At 43.6% G+C, this 21,851-nt stretch overlaps 2 protein-coding genes across 6 annotated transcripts in view; one reads left to right on the forward strand and one right to left on the reverse strand.

Moving 5' to 3' along the window:
- LOC142492736 (putative deoxyribonuclease TATDN3) overlaps positions 1-6,510 on the reverse strand; it is a 19,049-nt gene extending 12,539 nt beyond the window's left edge. The window contains exons 1-5 of one of the 5 annotated variants that reach the window (XM_075595673.1): positions 5,687-6,510; positions 4,287-4,319; positions 4,135-4,170; positions 3,621-3,694; positions 1,661-1,745 (exon numbers count right to left, since the gene is read on the reverse strand). In XM_075595673.1, coding sequence (XP_075451788.1) covers positions 1,661-1,745; positions 3,621-3,694; positions 4,135-4,170; positions 4,287-4,319; positions 5,687-5,749 — 291 coding nt within the window. In that variant the 5' untranslated portion in view covers positions 5,750-6,510. The remainder of the gene's footprint in view (positions 1-1,660; positions 1,746-3,620; positions 3,695-4,134; positions 4,171-4,286; positions 4,320-5,686) is intronic. The other 4 variants (XM_075595672.1, XM_075595675.1, XM_075595674.1 and 1 more) reach the window with 4 other exon arrangements.
- On the forward strand, positions 6,001-21,111 carry NSL1 (NSL1 component of MIS12 kinetochore complex). Its single transcript, XM_075595671.1, has 6 exons — positions 6,001-6,772; positions 10,164-10,239; positions 12,855-12,985; positions 15,074-15,128; positions 17,473-17,540; positions 19,604-21,111. Exons 1-6 carry the CDS (start codon positions 6,209-6,211, stop codon positions 19,880-19,882), a joined length of 1,173 nt encoding a protein of 390 aa, XP_075451786.1. The 5' UTR covers positions 6,001-6,208; the 3' UTR covers positions 19,883-21,111.
- Positions 21,112-21,851: the final 740 nt, after the last annotated feature.

Below are 21,851 nucleotides of genomic sequence, written 5' to 3' on the forward strand. Positions count from 1 at the left end.
TTGCAAGCTTCTCTTCTCCCCAACACATTTTCTGATATCCTCCCATCTTACTTTGTGTCCCCACAGCTCCGCCGGGGGGGAGGATAGAGGTGGGGCTACTCCGGGGCCGGGGGACTCGGAAAGCTTATGTCCGATAACGAGGAGGGGTGGGGGGAGGGGGAGTATTGCGAGCGCACCGTTTGGTTGTCAATGTCAGATCATTTGCTTCCCTCTCAAAATTAGAAGTAGCGCTCAAAACAGACGTCTATGTGTGCGTTAAAATTATCTGAATGCAATGATGATTGAAGCATTAATCTACTGGTTACAGGGAGAGTTAGAAGGTATTATATTAACATCATTCTCTCTCTCCCGGTAACATCAGCCATAAATGTCACGAAAGATTGATCAGTGAGAGATGAGCCCCAGTCACAAAAAGGCAAAGTTTGATGTTTAAAAGAATGATTTTGAGAACCAAATCAGAATTCTCATATTTCCAACTCCACGACCTCTTGGAGGGACCAAAATCATTCATCAGTAATGTATTGGTCTTCTGCTTCTATCCCCGTTTACTTTGGGAAACGGTCTCCATTTAGATTTTGCATGTCTTTGTAACAAGCACAGTACACTTTTTATGTTATGTTAAATCTAACATTTAATAAGTACTTGTCTTTGGACTCTAATAGAACCCAGTACCTTTTTAAAGAGATTAACTGCAATTTCAGACACATTTTACTACATTCGATTTTTGTGTTAATTCCATATTTTTCCAGTAAAGAGGGGACCTGGGACTCCTGAGGTTAAGGCCGGAAATTATTCTTGGTGGTGGCAGCGTAATTGAGGTGCACTGTGACAGTTTTTGGGGAGTTATTGCTCATTTTTAGTGTCTTGTGGGGCGGTAAGTCAGCTGGATGGCTGCATTGTATTAAACCCTTTCACATACACAAGTCAAATTCAATAATGTAGAAGTGGATTACAGAAGATTTTGCAGCATTATTATAGATAACATGTTTGGGATCCACCTCCTGAAAACTCACGTTACAGAATAACAATATGGAGTAATCCTAACATCTACGCAGGGGAGGCCAACCCCAGTCCTCAAGGGCCGCCAACAGGTCAGGTTTTCAGGATATCCCTGCTTCAGCACAGGTGGCTCATTCATCATGACTTAAACCAGGGGTGCGACAACTGGGGGGGGGGGGGAGGGGGGAGAGAGACACTGCAGTTACAGAGGTCCTGCGCTCTTCCCCAAAGATTTTAAATGCCGGGGAGTGCGTCAGGCCTCTGTAACTCACCTTCTCTCCGACGGCTCCGAGCGACGTGTCGCCATGGCAACACAACATCAAATGTCACCACGGCTTCATGTGACATGACGCCGGATAGCAGGTAGGGGGGGGCACGAGTACTGGGGCTGAGCAGGCAGGGGGGCGCAGGGCCAAACGTTTGCGCACCCCTGACTTAAAACACCTGTGCTGAAGCATGGATATTCTGAAAAACTGTTGGTGGCCCTTGAAGACTGGAGTTGGCCACCCCTGCTCTACAGCTTCGTCTACTAAACCGAACACGCGTGGGAATCTATTTCCCGCTATGAAACCAGCTTTGAGTAAAGATGTGCAGAACTGATAGGAGCACATATATAGCATTATGGTCACTCTTACTTTATCATAATAGCAACTCTTGTTACCTTTACGGTAGCACTGCGCTGCTGTTCTGGTGCAATCCCTTGTACTGGATGAACTCCTAGGCATGGGAAGACAAACCCCTCGTGCCTACAAATAGTAATGTTTCACTGGGTCAGCAACTGAGAAAACTGAAGTCAAAAGTCAAGGTGAAATAAACAGTGATTTTTCTAAGCTTTTTTTCCTGGCTTGGAAAGCAGCGGGTTTTTTTTTCTTTCTTCTTCACTTAAAGCAGCAAAGAGTTTAACTCATAGAAATGTTAGTTTCTTGTCCCCCCGGAGCATGTCTTGTTCTTTTTAAATATATATATTTTTAATCTCTGACTTTTGAGGTTACCATGGTAACACGGTCAGACTGGACTCTGGAGAGAGCTTCATTTTAACCTACCGGACACAATATTTCAAACGCTTATATCTCCTGTACGGAGCTTCAGATGTAAAAAATAAAAACAGCATTTGAAAGGGCGAGAAGAAATCTCTAACAGCAAGGAAACATAAAAGTAAAGAAAAAGGTGATCCGTGTGGACTGATGTTTCATGCATTTCAACAACAAAATGCCAGAGTCGCTGTCAGCTGAGCGCAGATCGTCAATAACAGCTTCTGCAACATCCCCACTTTCACTTGGGGTCAAGATACACTAATCTAGATCGCTAGCCTCCCTTGGTCAGACACTTCCTGCATGTGTGTTACTGTTAGCAAGGGAAAGCGGATCTCTGATAAATATCACGCGTTGGATGTCTCTCACTTCAATTGTGCTGCCTATTAGGAGACCCATTAGCCCCTGTTGCCTAGAGGGGACCAGGAGCACATTTCTTAGGCCAAGTCCATAGTGCAGGCGCACACGTGACAGAGCGCATGGTGTAGACTTCAGATCGTTCGCGACAGAGGGCATGGCGTGGCCGTGACGAGACTGGTTCGCCCTCATTGGCTAAACCGCCCACGTGACGCGGCCGTTGCGCCAAAACACAAAAACCTTGTCTTCCGGAAATGCTGCTGTGATTCATCGCGCTATTGACGGCCTCATAGAGGAGCCGCCTCTTGTTCGTGCGCGCGGTCGCTATCGACGAGGCCTTCGGAGTAGGCTGTAGCCTCAGGAACCCAACATTTATTGGACTAGAAAATACATGAGAATTTAGGCAACCTATTGCCTATTTAATATATTTATATAATAATATTGATTTTCTTATATAACGCAGGTCAAGGTCACGCAGCACTGTACAATCTAATTTTGATGGGAGATGAATTGGTTTGTCCAAGGTCACATGGGGATTTGAACCTGCTTCCAAGTCAGTGCCATGGTTACCAGAGCCACTATAAGGCCCCGCTCACTGTGCGTGCGCACGTTCGGCACTCTTTAATGCTATTGCATCAGAGTTTTCAGACTATAAACGACTCCTGGTGGCGAAGTTCAGCGTTGACGCTGCTGCACTTGAGGGAGACAACTCAAGTTGTAATTTCGTGCGGCAGCCGCGTCACGTGTATTTCGCCAGCCAATGAGTGAAATGTAAGCACAAGGAACACCCTACCCATGTCTGGGACCCGCCTACAAGTCACGTCATTCAGTCTGCTGGGGATGAGCAACATCGCTGCGTCGTGACGTAGGCACAGTGAGCTCGGCCTAAGGCCTTGTCTATGGTGATCGCGACTGCACGCGCATCGCGAACAAGAGAAGGCGTCTCTATTTCATCCAATTTTGTTTTTGTCGCGTGGCAGCGGGGTCACATGCGCGGTTCAGCCAATAAGGGCGAACCGCTCGCGTGATGTCACGGCCACGCCTCCACATCGCTATGGATCACAGGCAACAGATCGCTTGTCCGACAGACGCCATGAGTTCCTCCACTATAGACTTACCCTAAACAGCGTGCATCACAGGGCAGGAAACGTCAGACAAGTGATATGTATATGGTATGCGTGCTTCCGGTCACATGGCAATTCAAATAAGAATGATGACTACATTTCAACATACCCTTTACAAAATTGTATTATTTTTTCAAATTCTCCTGAATATTCGGCAACTGCAACAAGAGCCAGAAGACCCACCTGAAACCAGTAACATAAAAAGCATAGGATAACAATTATTCACATGCATGCGTTACATACTGTATGTAAAAGTGAATATTCTGATCACCACATTAACCTATGCAGCACAACTCGTCCATTTTCATGGGCAGAATGTAATTGTATTGTATGTCTTTATATAGCGTCATTAATGTACATAGCGCTTCACAGTAGTAATACACGTGGTAATTAAATAAATAACAGATAATATAAATAACAGATCATGGGAATAAGTGCTTCAGACATAAAAGTAACATTAAGGAAGAGGAATCCCTGCTCCGAGGAGCTTACAGTCTAATTAATTTACACTTTAATCTAATACATTTATACAATTTATGTTCTTTAAGACAAAGATAGCTTGTAATAATTTGTATTTATTTTGGGTGTGAAGAACAGTGGTTCTCAAATGTATCTTTACTCACATATATCCATGACAATTGACAGGGAGAGCCTTCATTCTACACACACACATACAAGAGAAACATTTCTTATTTGGAGCCAAAGATGCAAGTATTACATACCCCAAAGCAGGGCCATTTAAAAATGTGTCAAACAGCAACTAATAACTACATACCTTCTTTGCTTCTGACAAAACGCTGTCAATATCCTATACAAAAAAAAAAAAATCCAAAACTCAATTCAAACACATTAACAAACTATATTGGAAGTGTTCTATAACTAAGCATACATTGTTACTGTTAAAGTCTAACAGAATTAAATCTTAAATACAAAACGTTGTCTGTATGCAAAATAATTTTTCTTTATTAGGTTGTCCTATTTAATCAATTACACGGCACATTGCAATTCTTTTAACTATATTCCATAAACCATCTAAGATTTCTTAGCACCTGAAAATCAATTAAACCATCCATGGAAAACACTAGATAATGTGTGTGTATATAACAGCTCACAAAGACAGTCACCAACAAATTACAAACATGTTCACATATGTTCTTTTAAACCCATAGTTCTGTGATATCGTATGTAGACATAGATTGATGAGCCTCACACACATTGCCTGACAAATCCATCATCCCCAGTTCAACTCAATAGGAGATTAACCCTTTGGGGTTAAGTCAGAAATCTCACTAATGTCCCTCACATACCACATTGATCAGTGTGGCCAGGATGTGCAGACCAAGACACCAAAATGTACCTTGAAATACATTAGTAATAAAACAAAATCTCTATCGCTTCCAAAAGGTAGATTAACATGTTATTCAAGTTTCTTACATGGGTTAAGATCTGTTAGCCAGAGAGGTTTATGCCAATTCAGACAGGGCACATTTTAATGGCGCACGTGTTGCAAGATGATCACGCAGCAGGTGTGGTATATAATAGGATGTATCAACTGCTGGGGCCAATAATATCTTCCTATTATCAGCGATAGCAATACAGGTAGTCCTCGTTATCCAACGTTTCACTTTACAACAAATGGCATATCCCAGTGGAGCGCAAACTTTTTGTGCTGCGCCCCCGTCACTCTGCCCCCGGCTCTCGCGCCCCCCTGCCTACCTTCTTTCGCCCACTGCGTGGGCGTGTGACGTCAGGTCACATGGTGCAACACAGACGGCTGAATCCCGGTAAGTAAACAGTTGCAGGGGCCTCACGCGATCCCCCGGCATTTAATTTAATTCTGCAACTGCCCGCGCCCACCCCCAGCACAATCTCCCGGCCCCCCCACTTTGCGCACCGCTGGCATATCCAACGCTTTACAATGCAACCCTATGGGCCGTTTTTCGACGCCGGAATGCGTTATCCAACGCTCACTGCCACTGATTAACATGGGACTCACTTTACAACGGTTTCACTATACAACGCTACTTCCAGAACGGATTCCGTTGGATAACCGAGGACTGCCTGTATTGCTTCATGTAATACTTCATATACAAAAGGTATCACACCTCCTACTCCTCCTCTCTCCATATACTGCCTGCACACACCCCCATATGTCAGAGCTGTGCCTGCTCTTACATCATTAAACTCTGGGGCAGAGAGGTGGCAGTGACAGTCCACCAGGCTCCTGAGCCCGTACATACAGGCGGCTGCTTGCTGTCTCAGGTGCAGATGTCTGTGCACAGAGCCGGCTCTCTGTCCTCAGACAGATACACGTCATAATGAGGCTGCGGAATGCGCAGAGGGGCCGCATCGTCATGCACTGGCCGCCAGCTTGCTACATTTCAGGAGACCCAGATATGTGTAGCAGTGACAAATAACAACCAAATAATGTCCAGTGTGTTTTACTTGGGTGAGTTTTAGGTGTGGGGAGTATGTTATGGATTTATGGCTGTACAGTAACTGTTCCTGGAGTAGCAAGATGGCGACTCCCGGTATCTAGTGTGGCGACAGAACTGAGCTGAATTAAACTCTTGCTATGACCGTGTTATTTCTTATTATATGTGGTCACTGGCGCAGCATTGGCACTCTTGCAAGACGTGTATTCTCTAGGGCAGAGGCAAGCGGAGCCGGGAATCGCAGTGCGCCGCAGCGGAACCAATGTGCGGCTGCAGGAGTTCCCCCTCGGTGGGGGTTGGAAAGAACACTTCCGGGGGGGTATTTCGAATCTGGAAAATGGCGGCAAGTCCGGGATGCGGCCGGCCGCCGATGAGCGCCCGGGAGGAGCCGGCCGCCGGTGGCGGCTCTACGCAGCAAAGTTCGGGGAGCCCAGGGACCGCAATACAAGAGGCCGCCGGCAGCCCAGGGACCGCGAAGGGCTGCGAGGAGGAGTACGCGATAGAAGAGGCCGCCGGCAGCCCAGGGACCGCGAAGGGCTGCGAGGAGGAGTCCGCGATACAAGAGGCCGCCGGGAGCTCGGGGCGATCATACCCGGAGACGATACAGAGCTGCCGGCCTCCTGATGCGGGAGAGGCCGGGGCGTCCAGTGAGAGCGGTACCGGGAGCTCGGGACCGGCAGACCGGGACTGCAGGGTGCGCTGCTTCTCCAAGCGGCTGGTGCAGGAGGTGATGGGGATGTGCGCGGAATTCAACACAATGCTGCTGGAAAGCCAGCAACAGCTGAGCCAGGACAGGAGGGAGCAGGAGCTGAGGAACAGCGTGTGGGTGAGAGAGAGGCGAGGGGGGGCAGCCAGGCTCACCGCCGGGAATATGCTGCTGCATTGTTTTATTTATATGTGTCAGCCATGGTAACTTCGACCGTGCGGAGGCTGGTCAGTGAGCGGGTGCTTACCTGGCTATGGGGGGCTTGCCGAGGGGCGTCACGGAGCTGGTTCGCCCTCATTGGTCGCCGCATCTTCTCCCCCCCCCCCCCCCCCCCATCTCCCATATGGCCCATCCACCATGGACAGGGAAAGCACCCGCGGGTGACTTCACAGCCTCAGCGCGAGCGAAGGCACAATGGTCCGGGCCTTAGATTGTAAGCTCTATGGGTCAGGGATTTTCTTTCCTAGTGTCTGATTTTGTTACACTTATTCCCTGTACAGTATTGTCTTGTAAAAGTGCTGATGGGCACTATATGAATAAAGATGTACATACAATTCCCTTCATCTTCCCTAAGTGGTACACATCAGTTATGGCGCGTAAAAGTGACAGATCTTCCACCTAATGATAAAAACATTCATGTCTCAGGTCCCCAAACGTGCCTTACCCCATAATCACACAGCGTACGGGGCTTTCACTGCAGCCAGGAATTCTGGGTAATAAGCACTGTCACTTGCTTGTCATCCACATTAACATGGATTCCTTTGAGTATGTCTGTTTTTTTACACAGCTTTTAAGGGCTCCAAGTTAAAGGAGAGACGCAAAAAGTGAGGCACTGTGACTGCCCATTACCCAGAATCCCTGGCTTCAGTGGAAGTGCTGTATGCTGTTTGATATTGGGGAGGACCCTAGGCGTGAATGTGATCAGAAGTGTTCTTTATCAGTATGATACAACACATGAAAGAAAACATGGAGCGGTGAAAGGTGTAACTGCCCCAAATATCTTACAATCTAATGCTACCAGTGTGTGCTGTGTTGTGTTTGGATTTAATAGCTTCTCCTGTGTCCTCAGGAGGAGGATTGAGGAAGAGCGTCATTTTAAGCTATTCCATAAAACACCTTCCATGCTAACCTCCCAATGTAAGTGAATGGGCTATACAGGCAGTCCTCGGTTATCCAACACAATGCGTTACTCAAAATGGCGTTTGTAAAGCGAAACGTTGTAAAGCGAAACACGTTTTCCCATAGGAACACTGTTTAAATGAAGGTTCCGTTCCTGAAGGCATTTTTAACACTAAAATACACCAAATATTTTATGCAGGCAATAAGATATGCAGCACACTCATAAATTATATAGTGTATATACTGTATTATATATATAATATAACATAATAACTAATATATTATAGTATAATATAATATTATAGAGTATAATATTATATATATATACACGCTCTTACGACGCTTTGCAACGTTGTTTATGTGAATGTGTATATATATACACACATACACAACGTTGCAAAGCGTCGTAAGAGCGTTGGATTAGCCATTTTGGCGTTGTAAAAATGAATATAGGTATGCATTGCATAGCGTTGGATAAGCCATTCGTTGTAAAGCGAAGCGTTGTAAAACGAGGACTGCCTGTAATTACTACGCAGTGTTACTCCTGTGCTGGAAAGACGCCTTATAGCCCATTCAAGTGAATGAAGGGCTATTTTTGCCAACCTGTTCTGTTAAGTCTTATTGCGTAACACTATAAATAATATTATTAAAGCACCAACATATTCAGTGGTGCAGTGTAATGGGGCAGCAGTAGTTGCATAACCAGAACGACATACAAAATAAGAACAAATGAACACAGACTGCGCGCCGTGCTCGTGAGAGCTTACAATCTAGAAGGACCAGGGCACATTTGAAACAAAAGGTATAATTGGCTGCTGATCGTTAGTGTTTCTGGGAATGGGGTTTGGTCCAGCTGCACGGCTGCGCCTGTTTAGATTTCGGGGCTGTGGATATCATGGACCAATGTTTCGGTCTTATGAGACCGTTCTCGGTTAAAGTTGAAAACATTGGTCCATTTTTTTCATGCAACATATAGTTGACTATTTCTGTGCCTATTTCCTTTCATTTTGATACCAACATTTTGGCCCCAAACCAGGACTTGAAGTGGTGTGTAATTTTACTGCGTGCCCTGTAGCAGAGACGTAGTTACGTTTTCCTATATTCATCAGGTGTTGCCCATGGGGTTTTGCACTTAAACTAGATGTGAGCAATATGTATTTATGTGCAAAGCTGTTAGACCTTGGGCATGTGGGGGAAATGAGTGGCCAAGTTACTGACGGGCATTAATCATCGGCCACCAAGCACCTGGTACTTTTGTGCCCCGTGAAGTACACTGCTGTTGGTTATTACGTTGTTGATGTTCTGCACATTACTTTAAAGGGGCAGTCCCTTTCTATGACCAAAGGGAAATAATGGTGGGGGGCATGTTCGATAGGTGGATTATATGAATTAAAAAAAGACAAGTATCCATAGTCGCCAAGATGCTTTGTAGGGTATTAACAATCATTACCTAATCTATCTTGTAGAGCTGTTTGTAAACATCGTCCAAACTAGGGGCGGCCAACTCCAGTCCTCAACGGCTACCAACAGGTCAGGTTTTCAGGATATCCCTGCTTCAGCATAGTTGGTGCAGTCTTTGACTGAGCCACCTGTGCTGAAGCAGGAATATCCTGAAAACCTGACCTGTTGGTATCCCCTAAAAACTGGAATTGGCCACTCCTGATCCAGACTCTCCCTTTTTGATTCGGATGGCTACATCATTAATTTAATGCGTCAGTTCAACGTATCGGGTCAAAGAAGGTAAACTATGTAGTCGTGCGACTTTCTTCCATAGGCTGCGATTATACACCGCGCTGGCGCGCATCCTTTGCATCGCAGACGCCTCTCGCCCGAGCGATGCATGTTCAGTGATTTGAAGCGATTGGGGAGGTGTGGCGGACGCTTCACCAAGCTGGTTCGCCGTGATTGGCTGAACCGCCCACGTGATGCGGCCGTTGCTTGAAAAGACAAACATTTTTGTCTTTTCAAAACGCGCTCCATTGTGCGTGCGTGCCCGCGCACTATGGGCGGTCTCATAGGCATTCAGCAACTTGTGGTTGTTGCACGCCATCGCGCAGTGTATAATTGCGGCCCTAGGAAGATGGAATCATCCTTAAATTGCTGTCTTACATATTCATTTTTCAAAAGAAACCAGTATCGCTTTTCTCGGGAACTCTGGATTCAAGCATGGCTGCTACTGATGATTACCTGTTTACCTAATGACGACGTGATAATTACTTTGCAAACAAACAGAGCAAAGCTAACAGTTTACTTGGGGCGTTGAGCATTGGCAAACGGGATGTGAGTGTGTAAGGTGTTCCCTATAAAACATGCCGTGCTGTTATGTTTAGTTCTTGCACCCTGAAATAAATGGTGTATATTTTGATCAAAACATCATATCATTTGCTTTCAGAATTTTGGAACCGCCCTGGAAGAGAACATCAGTATCAATGGACAGTCGTGGCACGAGGCTTCGGAAACTCAGGCTGGCACGTATTTCCATCTTCCTTTGTCTCACCAATTATTAGCTACGAGCACTTTTCTGGGACACAGACACAGGGAATACAACTCAAATCCGTGGCGCACGCCACGAACGAGAACAATAAAATAATGTACTGAGGGTGCAGAACAGAACCCCCCAGATAGTGATTCCCAATACCACTATAAATATACTATATAACAGGGAAGGGACGGATTCTAAAATAAAGCCGCTGTTCACTAAAATAATTAGTCTAGTGTTTTAACTTTTTGCAGTTATTTGATGTATCTTGCAATATAAGCTATTTGCATTATTTTGAATACATAGTTTCCCGTTAGAGCGCGCTCCCTCCCTCTGATGTACACGCACACGAAACATTTTTCTGCTTGGGCTTTTTTGTCATGAGCCAGTATTCCCCTTTTGGTTTAATACAAGCTTTTGTATATTTTTATATAGAATAATTTTGGGAACAATTTGCTAAATCAAGAGTAGGAGGGCTTGTAGGACATGGTCAGAGTTATACACAGAGGCCCGTTTTTAATACAGCATACCAATGTGTTAGAGCAGGTCTGCTGTACTGTACTTCTATCACGTGCAGAACAGAACTGCGTCCCAGCCGTGTTCCCAGCCGTGTTCCCAGCCGTGTTCCCAGCCGTGTTCCCAGCCGTGTTCCTGGGTGCTGCCACATCGCAGAGTGAGAATACAAAGCTAGCGGGGGGCAATATTTATAGGCATGGCTATTTTTCTTTCCTTTGTCTTGCTTGTCACGATGGGCGCACTTATTAACAAATTTATATTTTGTGGATCCCAATTGAGCAGAACAAGTTGAGCAAAATAAACTGAGATTTATTCCCTTGATGGGCAAACACATGACAACTGCAGAATACACTTAATAATTATACTTACTGGTATAGGAACAGGGGATAATGTCCAGAAAGGTGCAAAGCACCAGAAGATTGTCTTTTAAAATGTAGTCCTTTTGCAAGGGCATAAATTGCCAGCCCAATCCTTCTGTGAATGTGCAAAGTCTTTTCTGGTCCGTTGGGGTTAATCAGATAACCCCCAGCAATCACAGTGTCCTAACGCAGAGTTTTGTCCTAGGTTCCGATGTAATAAGACTCTTTGCGTTCCAGCAATGTGCTGCTGCTCTTCTCCGCTATTAGAAGCGTGTTGGAAATCCGCTCACATGGTAGAATGAAAAACGAAAGACAATGGGGATAGCCTGGGTGGGATGTATATAGGGGTTGAAAGCCTGTCTCCAACATACCCATCCAATCCCCCTCGTGGGAATTTTCTCATTCCCCAATCCCCTACTTGCCCACAGTTTGGAGAGTGAGCACTCTAGGGACTTCCTGTTCACACATGTGCGACAATGCCACCTTGGCTACTTAGCATAGGTGCACTCCCCTCTTTACCTGACCCCTCTCAGGATGGAAGGGGGAACTCAGGATGTGAGCTAGCACAAGTGGTCAACAGGATTTCCTATTTAGCATCCATCTGGCCAATTCCCACCCACCTGACGCTGGGTCTTTTGATATGCAACTTCCAGAGAGACTTACAGGCGTGGGCCCAGCATGTTATCTTTGAAGCTTGCATAGGCAAGTGACCCAGCTCATAGGTGTCAAACATTTAATTTATTTTTTTACTTCAATAGTTTCATGTGTGCAATCTCTAATTACCTAAAGAACTGTATAGCTGCAGGTCAATTCGTTCATGTATTGATAGGCGAAATTTGGTGCCATAATTAGAGCTGGCATATGTTTATATTCTGCCTCTGTCACTCAGTGGAAGCTCATGAATATTCATGAGCACTCCTGCACTGACATGTGCTAGAGGGAGGGCAGGGCTGACAAAGGGGTGTGCCAGAGCTTGTGACAGGACATGAAGGGGCAGTGCCTTAGCAAATGGCTGTTAAAATAGAATACAAGAAAATTGGTCTTTCAAAGTTGTTTTTTTAAAAACAGAAAATGCTAAAAGTATTTTTTCTTACTACAGAACTGATTTATTAAAAAAAAAACACATATGCAGGATATTGACTGAACTGCAGCTTTAAGGGAGGGGTTTGTCTAATCAACTCAGACTTACAAAATAGTGAATTAGATTATCATTTCTCTCTCAATTGATAGGAATCAGCTCACAAACATACACCAAAAGCCAATTAAATCTTAATTTCTCTGGTTGATAGAATGCAGCTCAATGACAAATTACAAGTACCCGTAAAATACGGTTGAATTGTTACAGAGCACTCATTGATAATCGATCATGTGGTTAGGAAGCTACATCAGGCACAGACACATGTAAATTAATACCTGTTTATTGGAATGGGTAAGAATAATTGATGTGACTACATTAAGATGGCGCACCTTTGTATTTTTGGCCTGTTGGTATAAAGACTTTGACACAATAATCATAAGAATGCATCATCCATGTGTATTTACCTGGGATCAGGAAGCCAAAAGTCCAAGTTCAGCGTTGATCATAAGGTCTTAGAGACAAGTTTATGTCTGCTTTAGAGATTTGTACTACCATAGTGTCACATTACAATACACATTTTGTATACTTCATGATCATCTCTCCCCCAAACATGTTCACTGGATCACATCCATATCTGTTCTTCCTATGCAGACCCAGATATCAAAATCCTGGAAGATCAATTTGATAAGTTGATAGTAGATGTCACAACGAAACGGAAACGGTATCCAAGAAACATTCTTAGCCATGTCGTGAAAATGCTGAAGGCGGAGAGAGAAATACTGGTATGTTTCTGAAGTGTGTGCGTGTATTCACATTCACACATTCATACAGTGGTGGACCAAAATATTAAACTTTGTGCTCCTAAAAATGATGATACGCACACACACACACACACCACTCTCTCTATCCCTCTATCCCTGTATGTACATATCTGTATATCTCTAAAAATACCACAAGAAGGGAAAAAAGTAAGGTTACTGTAACAATGAGGCAGGAATAATGGGTACTTCAGGCTGCAGTGTGTGACGGTGGAAATTGAACGTAGTTAACTGTAATGAGCGCATATAATTGTTACTATTGTAAACTTCAGAGTCCTCCCGGCTGGGCTCACACCACAGGTTTCCTCCTTCCTGCTCTCACCGCTGTCTTTCTGTGGTTTCATCGACGTGCTTGTCAGTGTATTTAGAGAGATTCTTCCTCTGCGCTGTCTAGGTGCTATGGCCTCCGTGGTCCCATTCTCCTGGTCCTTGCTCCGGCTCCCTGAGAGGACGTCCCTACAATGGAGCACTTTTTCCGTCTGGACCTCTTTCACACTCCACTGCCCCGCACGACTCAGAAATGCAAACCGTGAAAAATCTTTCTTCTCTATTAAAAAGAGTGATGTAGCGGTCAGCGCAAGGTGTTGAACTCAGAAGATAAAAGATAGTGAAATACACAAAATTAATGCATGTATAAAATAGACATAGTTGTTCTTAATGTTCAATAGGGGGGGGGGGGGAGGGTAATAGAGGGGAAGGGGTGGAGAACAAATGGTGGTGTTATAATAATAAAATAGTAGAAACAATAAATATCTGTTTCAGTGACTCACACGGCCTTATGTGAAACCCTTCCCTCAGAGAAGAATTGAGGAAGTGGGATGTTGCATAAATGCTCTAGCAATGAGGGATATTTAAAAAGAAAAACTCTCACGGCCTTGTGTGAGACCCTTCCCTCAGTGAATGATGTTGTCAATCTAATAGGAATCAGTCTCGTCTTCCTTTCAATAACTCCCAATGGAGGCAGAGTGTGGATGGCTCCTCTCCCAGGTGCCCATATATCAAGAAATGGGCAAAGCCTGGATTAGTAGCAGTAAAAGATTTATTACAACAAATAAATATAAAAATTTTGGAGCACTCACACAAAACGAAAAAAAACAGCCCGATGTCAGCCGTGGGTCTCTCCGGTGGACCCTTTCCTTCCAGTTGAACTCCCGCTAGCGCGTCCGACAGCGGGACCGGGAGGGAGGATCTTTACGGATGTCCGGCGGCTGGCTGGGTCCCTCACACAATGAGCTCCGGCAGGGAACTACGCGTTTTGCAAGTAATGCTTCGTCGGGTTCCTTGAGGAGCCAAGTACAAGGAATGCGGAGAAAGGGGACAGATACACACCTTGAAGGCCATGGCTGGTGGATAGTGCGATCATGGAATCTTCTTCTACAACAGCAAGAACGCTGGGTACAGCACAAGAAGACACGTGATTGCACGGCTCTATAATGAGGAAACCAGTGGTGACAGCGCTGAATTGCCTTTGAGCCGGTGGTGAGAGCCCTTAGCGGAAGAAACGGCAGGAAGGACACAGGTTTATCATGGTAAGTCGCCTGCACTCATTACCGCGAACTACCTGCAGCTTCCACTATCACACATTGACCCATTATCCCTGTCTCTTTTTGACAATAGACTTTTTATTTTTGTCCTTGTGGTATATTTTTACGGTTCTGTTGTTGCTGTTTTAGCTTAAACTATTTGGTTCCTATGTTTTTAAATATTCTTTTGTTCCAATGGTTAATAAACATCTTGCTTGAAAGAAAAAGAATAACGTCTCCATGTGTCTACGTTGGTGCATTTGAAAAAAATAGTTTGATTGCATTTTCGGTTCATATGACGAGGCAGCTTTTGATGATGAATAATTATCCTGCCCGATGGAGCGGCTATGCATTATACGCCCTTCCGGCAACAAACTGGTTAAACGTGTGAAAATCGTACACCATTGGCTACATTAGAGAACATCAGGATCAGATTTCTAGAATTCGCGGTGTATATAGATTTTATAATGGTTATGAACCCCAGCATTTGCACTTGTTTAATTGTTGTGTGTTTTTTTTTTTAATATAGTCACAGTACAAACCTGTTGTAACCCCACAGGAGATCAAACTTGATTCTGCACATGGTGAGTAAACGCTGCCAGGTACGCAGTATGTTATGGTCATACATGGACGGTTCCTATTTGAACATGTACAGCGACATGGCCTAATACCTTATCTCTGTTTTATCTCTGTGGTTCAATGCTGTATGTCGAGGACCAGGTAACGCGTGCAGAACTGTGTGCAACTCATTTCATGTGTTGTAACCAGATGAGAGGTAATTCCCATTTCAGTGACGGCAAATAGAAATACCATTTGTGAGCACAATCATGTCTCGGACAGGTCCACAGGCCTGCCTTTCCCCGTTATCTCTTAGCAAACAATACTTCCCCTGCGGCCCAGGATTCTGCGTCAGGATATGCAAATGAGCACGCTGTCACTTTTTGCTGCTTGTCCATTTTAACGCCTGTGCCGGTCGTATTACACAGGTTTTCAGCATGGCATTGTGTGACAGAAGGCAAGGGGTTTCCTACTCTTACTATGGGGAAATGTTACGTGACACTGACAGGGTGAGCTGACGGTCACTGCAGTTATCATCACTGTGTATCCTGTGTCGGCTGGAGACTGCCCACTGTAGTATAGCGCACAACAAACTAGACAGAGAAGTAACAGCATTTTCTTTCCCCAGAGAACTCTTTTTTTTTTTGTGTGTGGTTTTCCTGTAGGGGTCCTTCTTGTACACAAACTATGATAATGGGAAACTTTTTATTAAGAGAGAGAATCAAATCCGAAAAATGAAAATGACACTAACATTTGATCAATGCCGTAAGATGATGTTGTTAAATCTGATTTCAACTTGATGTGTAATGTAATAAACATTGATACATTGATTTATCTTGTGCTATGTATTGTAGAACAGTACATTAATAATTACTCCTTTCCCTATGGATTATTAAGTCATGAGAACCCTGCTGTCTATTGCAGAGTATGGTAAAAATGACCAAAATACAAAAATGTTCACCTTTTTAGATGCTTAAAGGGGCATTTCCTTTTGCCTGTTTTTGTTTGAATAAATGCAGCCGTTCCTTGCCTTTACGGCATTGCAATTACCTAAGTTGCCGATCGCGCTATTCTTCCGTGATCGATCGGCGAAGTCCCTGCTTCCCAGGGCACACAATATGGCCGTCTATTGCAAGAGGAAGTGGTGTAGCTTCCTACATGGTTGCTGTAGTAACCCAAGGAAGCTTATTAAACTCATTTAACAGGACATACGCTGGAAAAAAAGTTTGAAAAATGTATTATCTAATACTACACAACTTATTTCTAATATAAAAAAAAACCTCATAAGATTTTTAATCAATTGCTGCTTTAAAGAATCCACACATTCTTCTTCTTTTTATTTTTTAAATCGATTAGAAGCAGTGGATCTCTGGTGCTGAACTGCGTTGGTTTAACGTCCGGGACGACCGTCTGCTTCCCGAGATACTTGCCTTGGCAGGGGGTGCCGTTAGAAGCTCGGGCTTGGCATTCACTATGGCAGTTTAAAGGTCCAATAGGAAGCAGGAACGTCATCCCTTGCAGCTTCTTATTGGCCCATATGACCTTTAAACCTGCAGGAAACGCCCCGGGGCACCTTCTGATGCTAGTATGTCAGGGGGCAAGTGGTTCCGGGAGCTGAAACTAACACAGTTCAGCTCCGGAGACCCCCTACTTCCCACCTAGGGGAACCCCTTTTTTTTTAAGGTATGTTATGCTGTAAGTAGGACCTGAATGTGTAATATTCAACATGCCCCTTGTAATTAAGCAAGATTTTGATGTTGGATTTATAACATTCCATTGGCTGACTTTTGTTATTTAAAACAAATGAGTATTAGTTCAGATGTACAAATCAGCCAAAATATGAAATAGATGAACTTTTAAAACTAGTCAATTTACCTTGAAATAAGCCAAGAAAGCCTGCCTGGTTTTTTTTTTAGTTATTATTTTTTATTTTTTTTGCATGTCTCTGTTTGCAGTGTATGGGAAATGAGCACATCACTGCTCTGTAAACATGGCACTAACCAGAAACCAAAAGTGTTTGATTACCCAATATCTCATTTCCTTCTTTCATTTCCCTTTATGTGGAAAGATTCGACATTAAAGGTGGGAAAGTATGAACAAAACCTGCTTGGTGTTGCTGTGGGCTGCACAAGCTTTTGGGGGTTTTCTGTAAGGTTCCCAGAGCTTTGCTTGGTTTGGTGTGTTTTCTGAAACAGTGACTCACATGTTACTACCGTGATAAAAGGTTTCGATTTGGGTGACTGTGGCTGGTCTCCAGAGCACTAATAATGTAAAGATCGGCTTGTGGTCTATAAAGTAACGGCTGATTTATTATATTTATTTTTATGTAGATGTAAGTTCCCTCTTTGACGCTTTTGTATTGCTTCCTAGAATCCCGTATGTTGGACTTAACTGCCGTGACCGCAACAATATCGAAACGGATTAGTGACACAATGAAGGTGCGATACTATAATAATGATACATTTTCTGCATTTCTTCTTGTAGTAGTTATCTATCTGTGCCCCAGAATAGAGAAGTTATTGGGAAGGGGGTGAGACATAGTTATTCAGAAAATGGCAGATGCAAATGAGCCCATGTGACTAGTGTCACTGAATAGTGATGGGCAATACAGAGTTTTCTAAGAACACCTGAGGAGTTCACTGTAACACACTGGAACATTCAGGCTAAATGAGCAGTCGGACGGTAAGACATTGCCTCTCAAATATAAGGGATCTGTCTGAAACATCCTGAATGACTGCTGACAGCAAGTGATGTCATCTTGTTCGAAGCTACCACGGACATCTTGCTTCCTGGCAAATCCTGCTCTTACTCCCCTGACAGGAAGTAAGCCTCTCTCTGGCCTTTAAATAACAGGCAGTTGGCCTGGTTACACTCTCCTGTCTGAGCTCTCCCTTGCCTTTGTTTTGCCTGCTGCTTGTCTTGACCTTGGAACTGAATCTGACTTCCCCTTGCCTGCCGCCTGCCTCGACCTCGGAACCGGACCTGACTACCCTTTGCCTGCCTCAACACCGTAACCGACTACCGTACCCCTGCATCCCAGGCCAATCACTTTATCTCTGTGTGCCTCAGATAGTGAGCTCTACAGGGCAGGGAGACATTGCTAAAATATTTCAGTTGTCAAGTTCTAGAAAACTTGCCCACGATTTAAGTGATTAAAATGTGTCTGTTTTCTTATAAAGCACTGACAGTGTATGCAGCGCTGTATATAGAAATTTGCAGACGCAGTCCCTGCCCTGTAGAGCTTAAATGTTACTTTATCTCCCTGTGTCTCGGGCAGCAAAATAACTTGCCCAAGGTCGCATGGTGATTCGAACCAGGCTCCCCTGCTTCAGTCAGTCTAAATGTTTTCAGTCTGTCCCTTACACAGCCAGTCCCCTTTTAGTTTTCCTTTTTAAACTGCCCCCAGTCACTACAAATGATGCCCCAGTGGTACTGTGCGAAAAAGGTACACAATCTAGGAGTAGACAACACGTATTCTACAGTATGTGGGAATAACTGAACTGAAACCACAAAAAGATTTCCACATGTTTTGTATGTAGGTTTTTAATCCGTTTTTTACGACCTCTAAGATAAGAAAAATTGATATCCACAGTGACGTTTCTAGGATACAGTAATCATGCTATTCCCCCAAAATTGAGGATGTGAAAATAAATCTCATTTATGAGTCTAAACTGGACTAGAAAATATGGAAAGTTGGTAGTTACGTTCTTGTGAACCGATCCCTTATTCTGTGGGTGCCGGGGTCTCCTACAGCATCTGTACTTCCTGCATCCTAAAGCCAGCAGCTGATTGATTAGTAGGTATGTTTGTAATAGAGGAGAAGGACGGCTATTGAATAGGTGGCTATTGAAGATCGTGGCACAAACAAAATATTGCTTAAAACTTGAAGTGTATGGCTTCACTTCTTGCCCCGGTATATAAATTGCATAGAAAAAAAACTCCACAAAATCCCCACACAGGGAAAGAAAATAGATCTAATGTTTAATGAATCCTGAAACTTATTTGTCAGGGCTATTGCCACATTGCATTGTCACCGATCAGATTGGTAAACATTTGTATCAAACATGGTCTAAAATGGCTTCTATACTTCAGTGGGGATTGAACTCACAATATTGTGTTAATACTTGCAAACTGCTTCTGGAGTTGTTAAATATTTCGATACCGTCTAGTTCTCGGGATCACTGTGCGACCCTGGAGGTCCACCACACCTCCGTGTGGTTATTCAGCGCCCTCTCCCCCCGCCCCCTTCTTTCTGTCAACAAAATGTAAAAAACAATTATTACGGTATTAGGCTATTATCATTCTGAAGTGTTAGTTATGTGATGTATCAATGCCTAATAAAAATGTTTGAAAATAAAAAAATCTTTCGATACTGTAATAATTGACATTTTTAGTTCCATTAGAACCTATTGGTTAGAAGTGCCGTTAACATCGTTGCAAAGCATTTTGTACCGGTCGTGTAACTTAGAACATAATTCACCTGATTTCTGATGTCTTCCAGGCACTGCCGGCTCAGATTGAGAAGGCTGAAGGGTTTTCCCAAGTATTAAGCATTCAACCCACTTTGGCACTCTCCCGGACACACAAAGAAATCTTCACTAGTCGTGTACAATTGGAAGACCTGGCAAAAAGGCTTCCGAACCCCACAGGTACCCCGGCCCCAGAAAACAACACTCCCACAAAAAGGACACCTGTGAAAAGGAAAAGACAGAGCTCTCTTTCGCCCCAAGGAAGACGATATCCCCTGCGTTCAAAAAGGAAAATAAGCCTTAATGTATGACACAACAATTTAATTCTTTGACTCTGGTAATAAAGTAATCTTTCTGGGATGATCAATATCTCATTGTTTTGCTCACCACGGCATAAAATAATCATTTCCCCTCCCCATCAAATTCTGTCATTGTGTTGTGTGAATGCAGCCAGTACAATGTATACTAACAACTCAATCCCGATAATTCAGTGAGTATCCAACTGTATGTTGGTAGCAATGGGGAATATCCTTGGTTGCAATATATTTCATGCAATTCAAAATACATGCACAATGATGCAGGATCTTCACTTTTAGCAGTATTAAAATAGCTTTTATTCTCCTGCAGTGCACTTTAAAAACATTTTTTTTTTTTTTTTTTTTTAAAGCCATCCCTGAACCTGATTGCGGTTTTGATTTTGGTGCCAGTTGATGTTTATGAATCAATTATAGCTTTGCATAAGTATTTATCTGCAACTACAGCTGTGGTTTCTGGCATACTGTTTGCAATTAATGGTAAGATGTCGAAACCACTGCAGTTTGGCTTGCTGCAGAATCTGGTTCTGTTCAACTTATCGCCTTCATTGTAGGAAAGTCTAGCTTCTTTGGAAGGGATTTATGTAGTGTGTGTATTATCTGTTAAAACAATGCAACAGCTAATGCAACTATTTTAAGAGAATTTTCATCTTCTGTTTCTTTCATGAGATTATTTTAATGAAACGTATTCAGAGTCAAAATCCCACAGTGCTGTTAGCATATATGTGCTGCCCATTCTCAGTTTGTATAAGAATGGACTTGGCAGAACACTGAAGTAATTCCCCATTTGTGAGGTGTCTGCTCACCTGTGCAGAAGCAGGGATACCATTACAAACTGACCTGTTGAGGGGGGTGAGAACCCCTGTCCTAACAGCATTCAGTTATTTGAAATCTGGAAGGAACATGTATATCCCGCCAGGTACGTGTAACCGCAGCTCCCCATTCAAGTTAGCTGCAGAGATACTGAAGGTTGAATCACTTAAATTACATTTTTACATTTCAGGAGGGAAAAAAAACATTTTGTGAGACGTGGTGTTGCCGTAAACTCACGGTCTATAATGTCTTGATATTAACAAAAACTACAAAAACATTGTATAAAATAAAGCATTTTTAGTAAATTGTATACCTTTTGTTGATTGCCATTGTATTATAGTTCTCATCTGTATATTTGTACATATCCTTTTTTTTTAAATTTTATTTCTTAATTAAAGGCAAATGAATCTGTATTTGTTTTGGCGATGTGATTTATTTTAGTTTACAGAGTTTAAGTCGGCTTGAGCATTTCTGATGCATGTAAAGTATAACTTCTTCAAGGACGTGCCGTGATTGTGGCTTTGTTTTTAAAGTTCCCCTGCAATATAGTGCTCTCCTTTTCAGTGCCAACACTGCCACACTGGTCTCCATAGAGTAAGAATAATGCTTGTTATATTGCCGATTTACTTACAGGAGGGCAAAACCACAGAATGTGTGGTTGGGAATGGGAAGTGTACGCCACTGAATACTTCTGAAGAACTTTGTAGGCTCAATGAGCTCTGCTCTGAAACACTGATATGGGTGCGGAGTTCAGGGAGAGTTAGTTTCAGATCTACTAGCCAGCTTTCTGGAAAGGGTCATAGTCTATGGCCATGTTTTCCAAACCTGTGACCCACGGCCCGACAGGTTTTGGGAATAACCAATGCACTTGCATCCAGGTGAATGCACTTTTTATTTTTTTTGCATACCAATAGAATGGTGGGTGGTTGTCTCAGAAACCTGGTGTGGTCACGAGGAGGAGTTTGGGAAATATTGGTCTAGGGTGTGGTTTCATGGTATAGAGTAGCAAACGCCATACTCGCAAAAAACGTTTAGTGCAGCTGAACCGCGTTTTATGGAAACTCGTGCAAACGGCCGTACCACATGGTGAAGCTGCCATGTCCACATTCTGCTTCAGGAAGTATCCACCTGTCAGCATTGGTTGGGATCTCTG

This window comes from Ascaphus truei, chromosome 4, assembly GCF_040206685.1.
Source record: "Ascaphus truei isolate aAscTru1 chromosome 4, aAscTru1.hap1, whole genome shotgun sequence".
Classification (NCBI taxonomy): domain Eukaryota; kingdom Metazoa; phylum Chordata; class Amphibia; order Anura; family Ascaphidae; genus Ascaphus; species Ascaphus truei.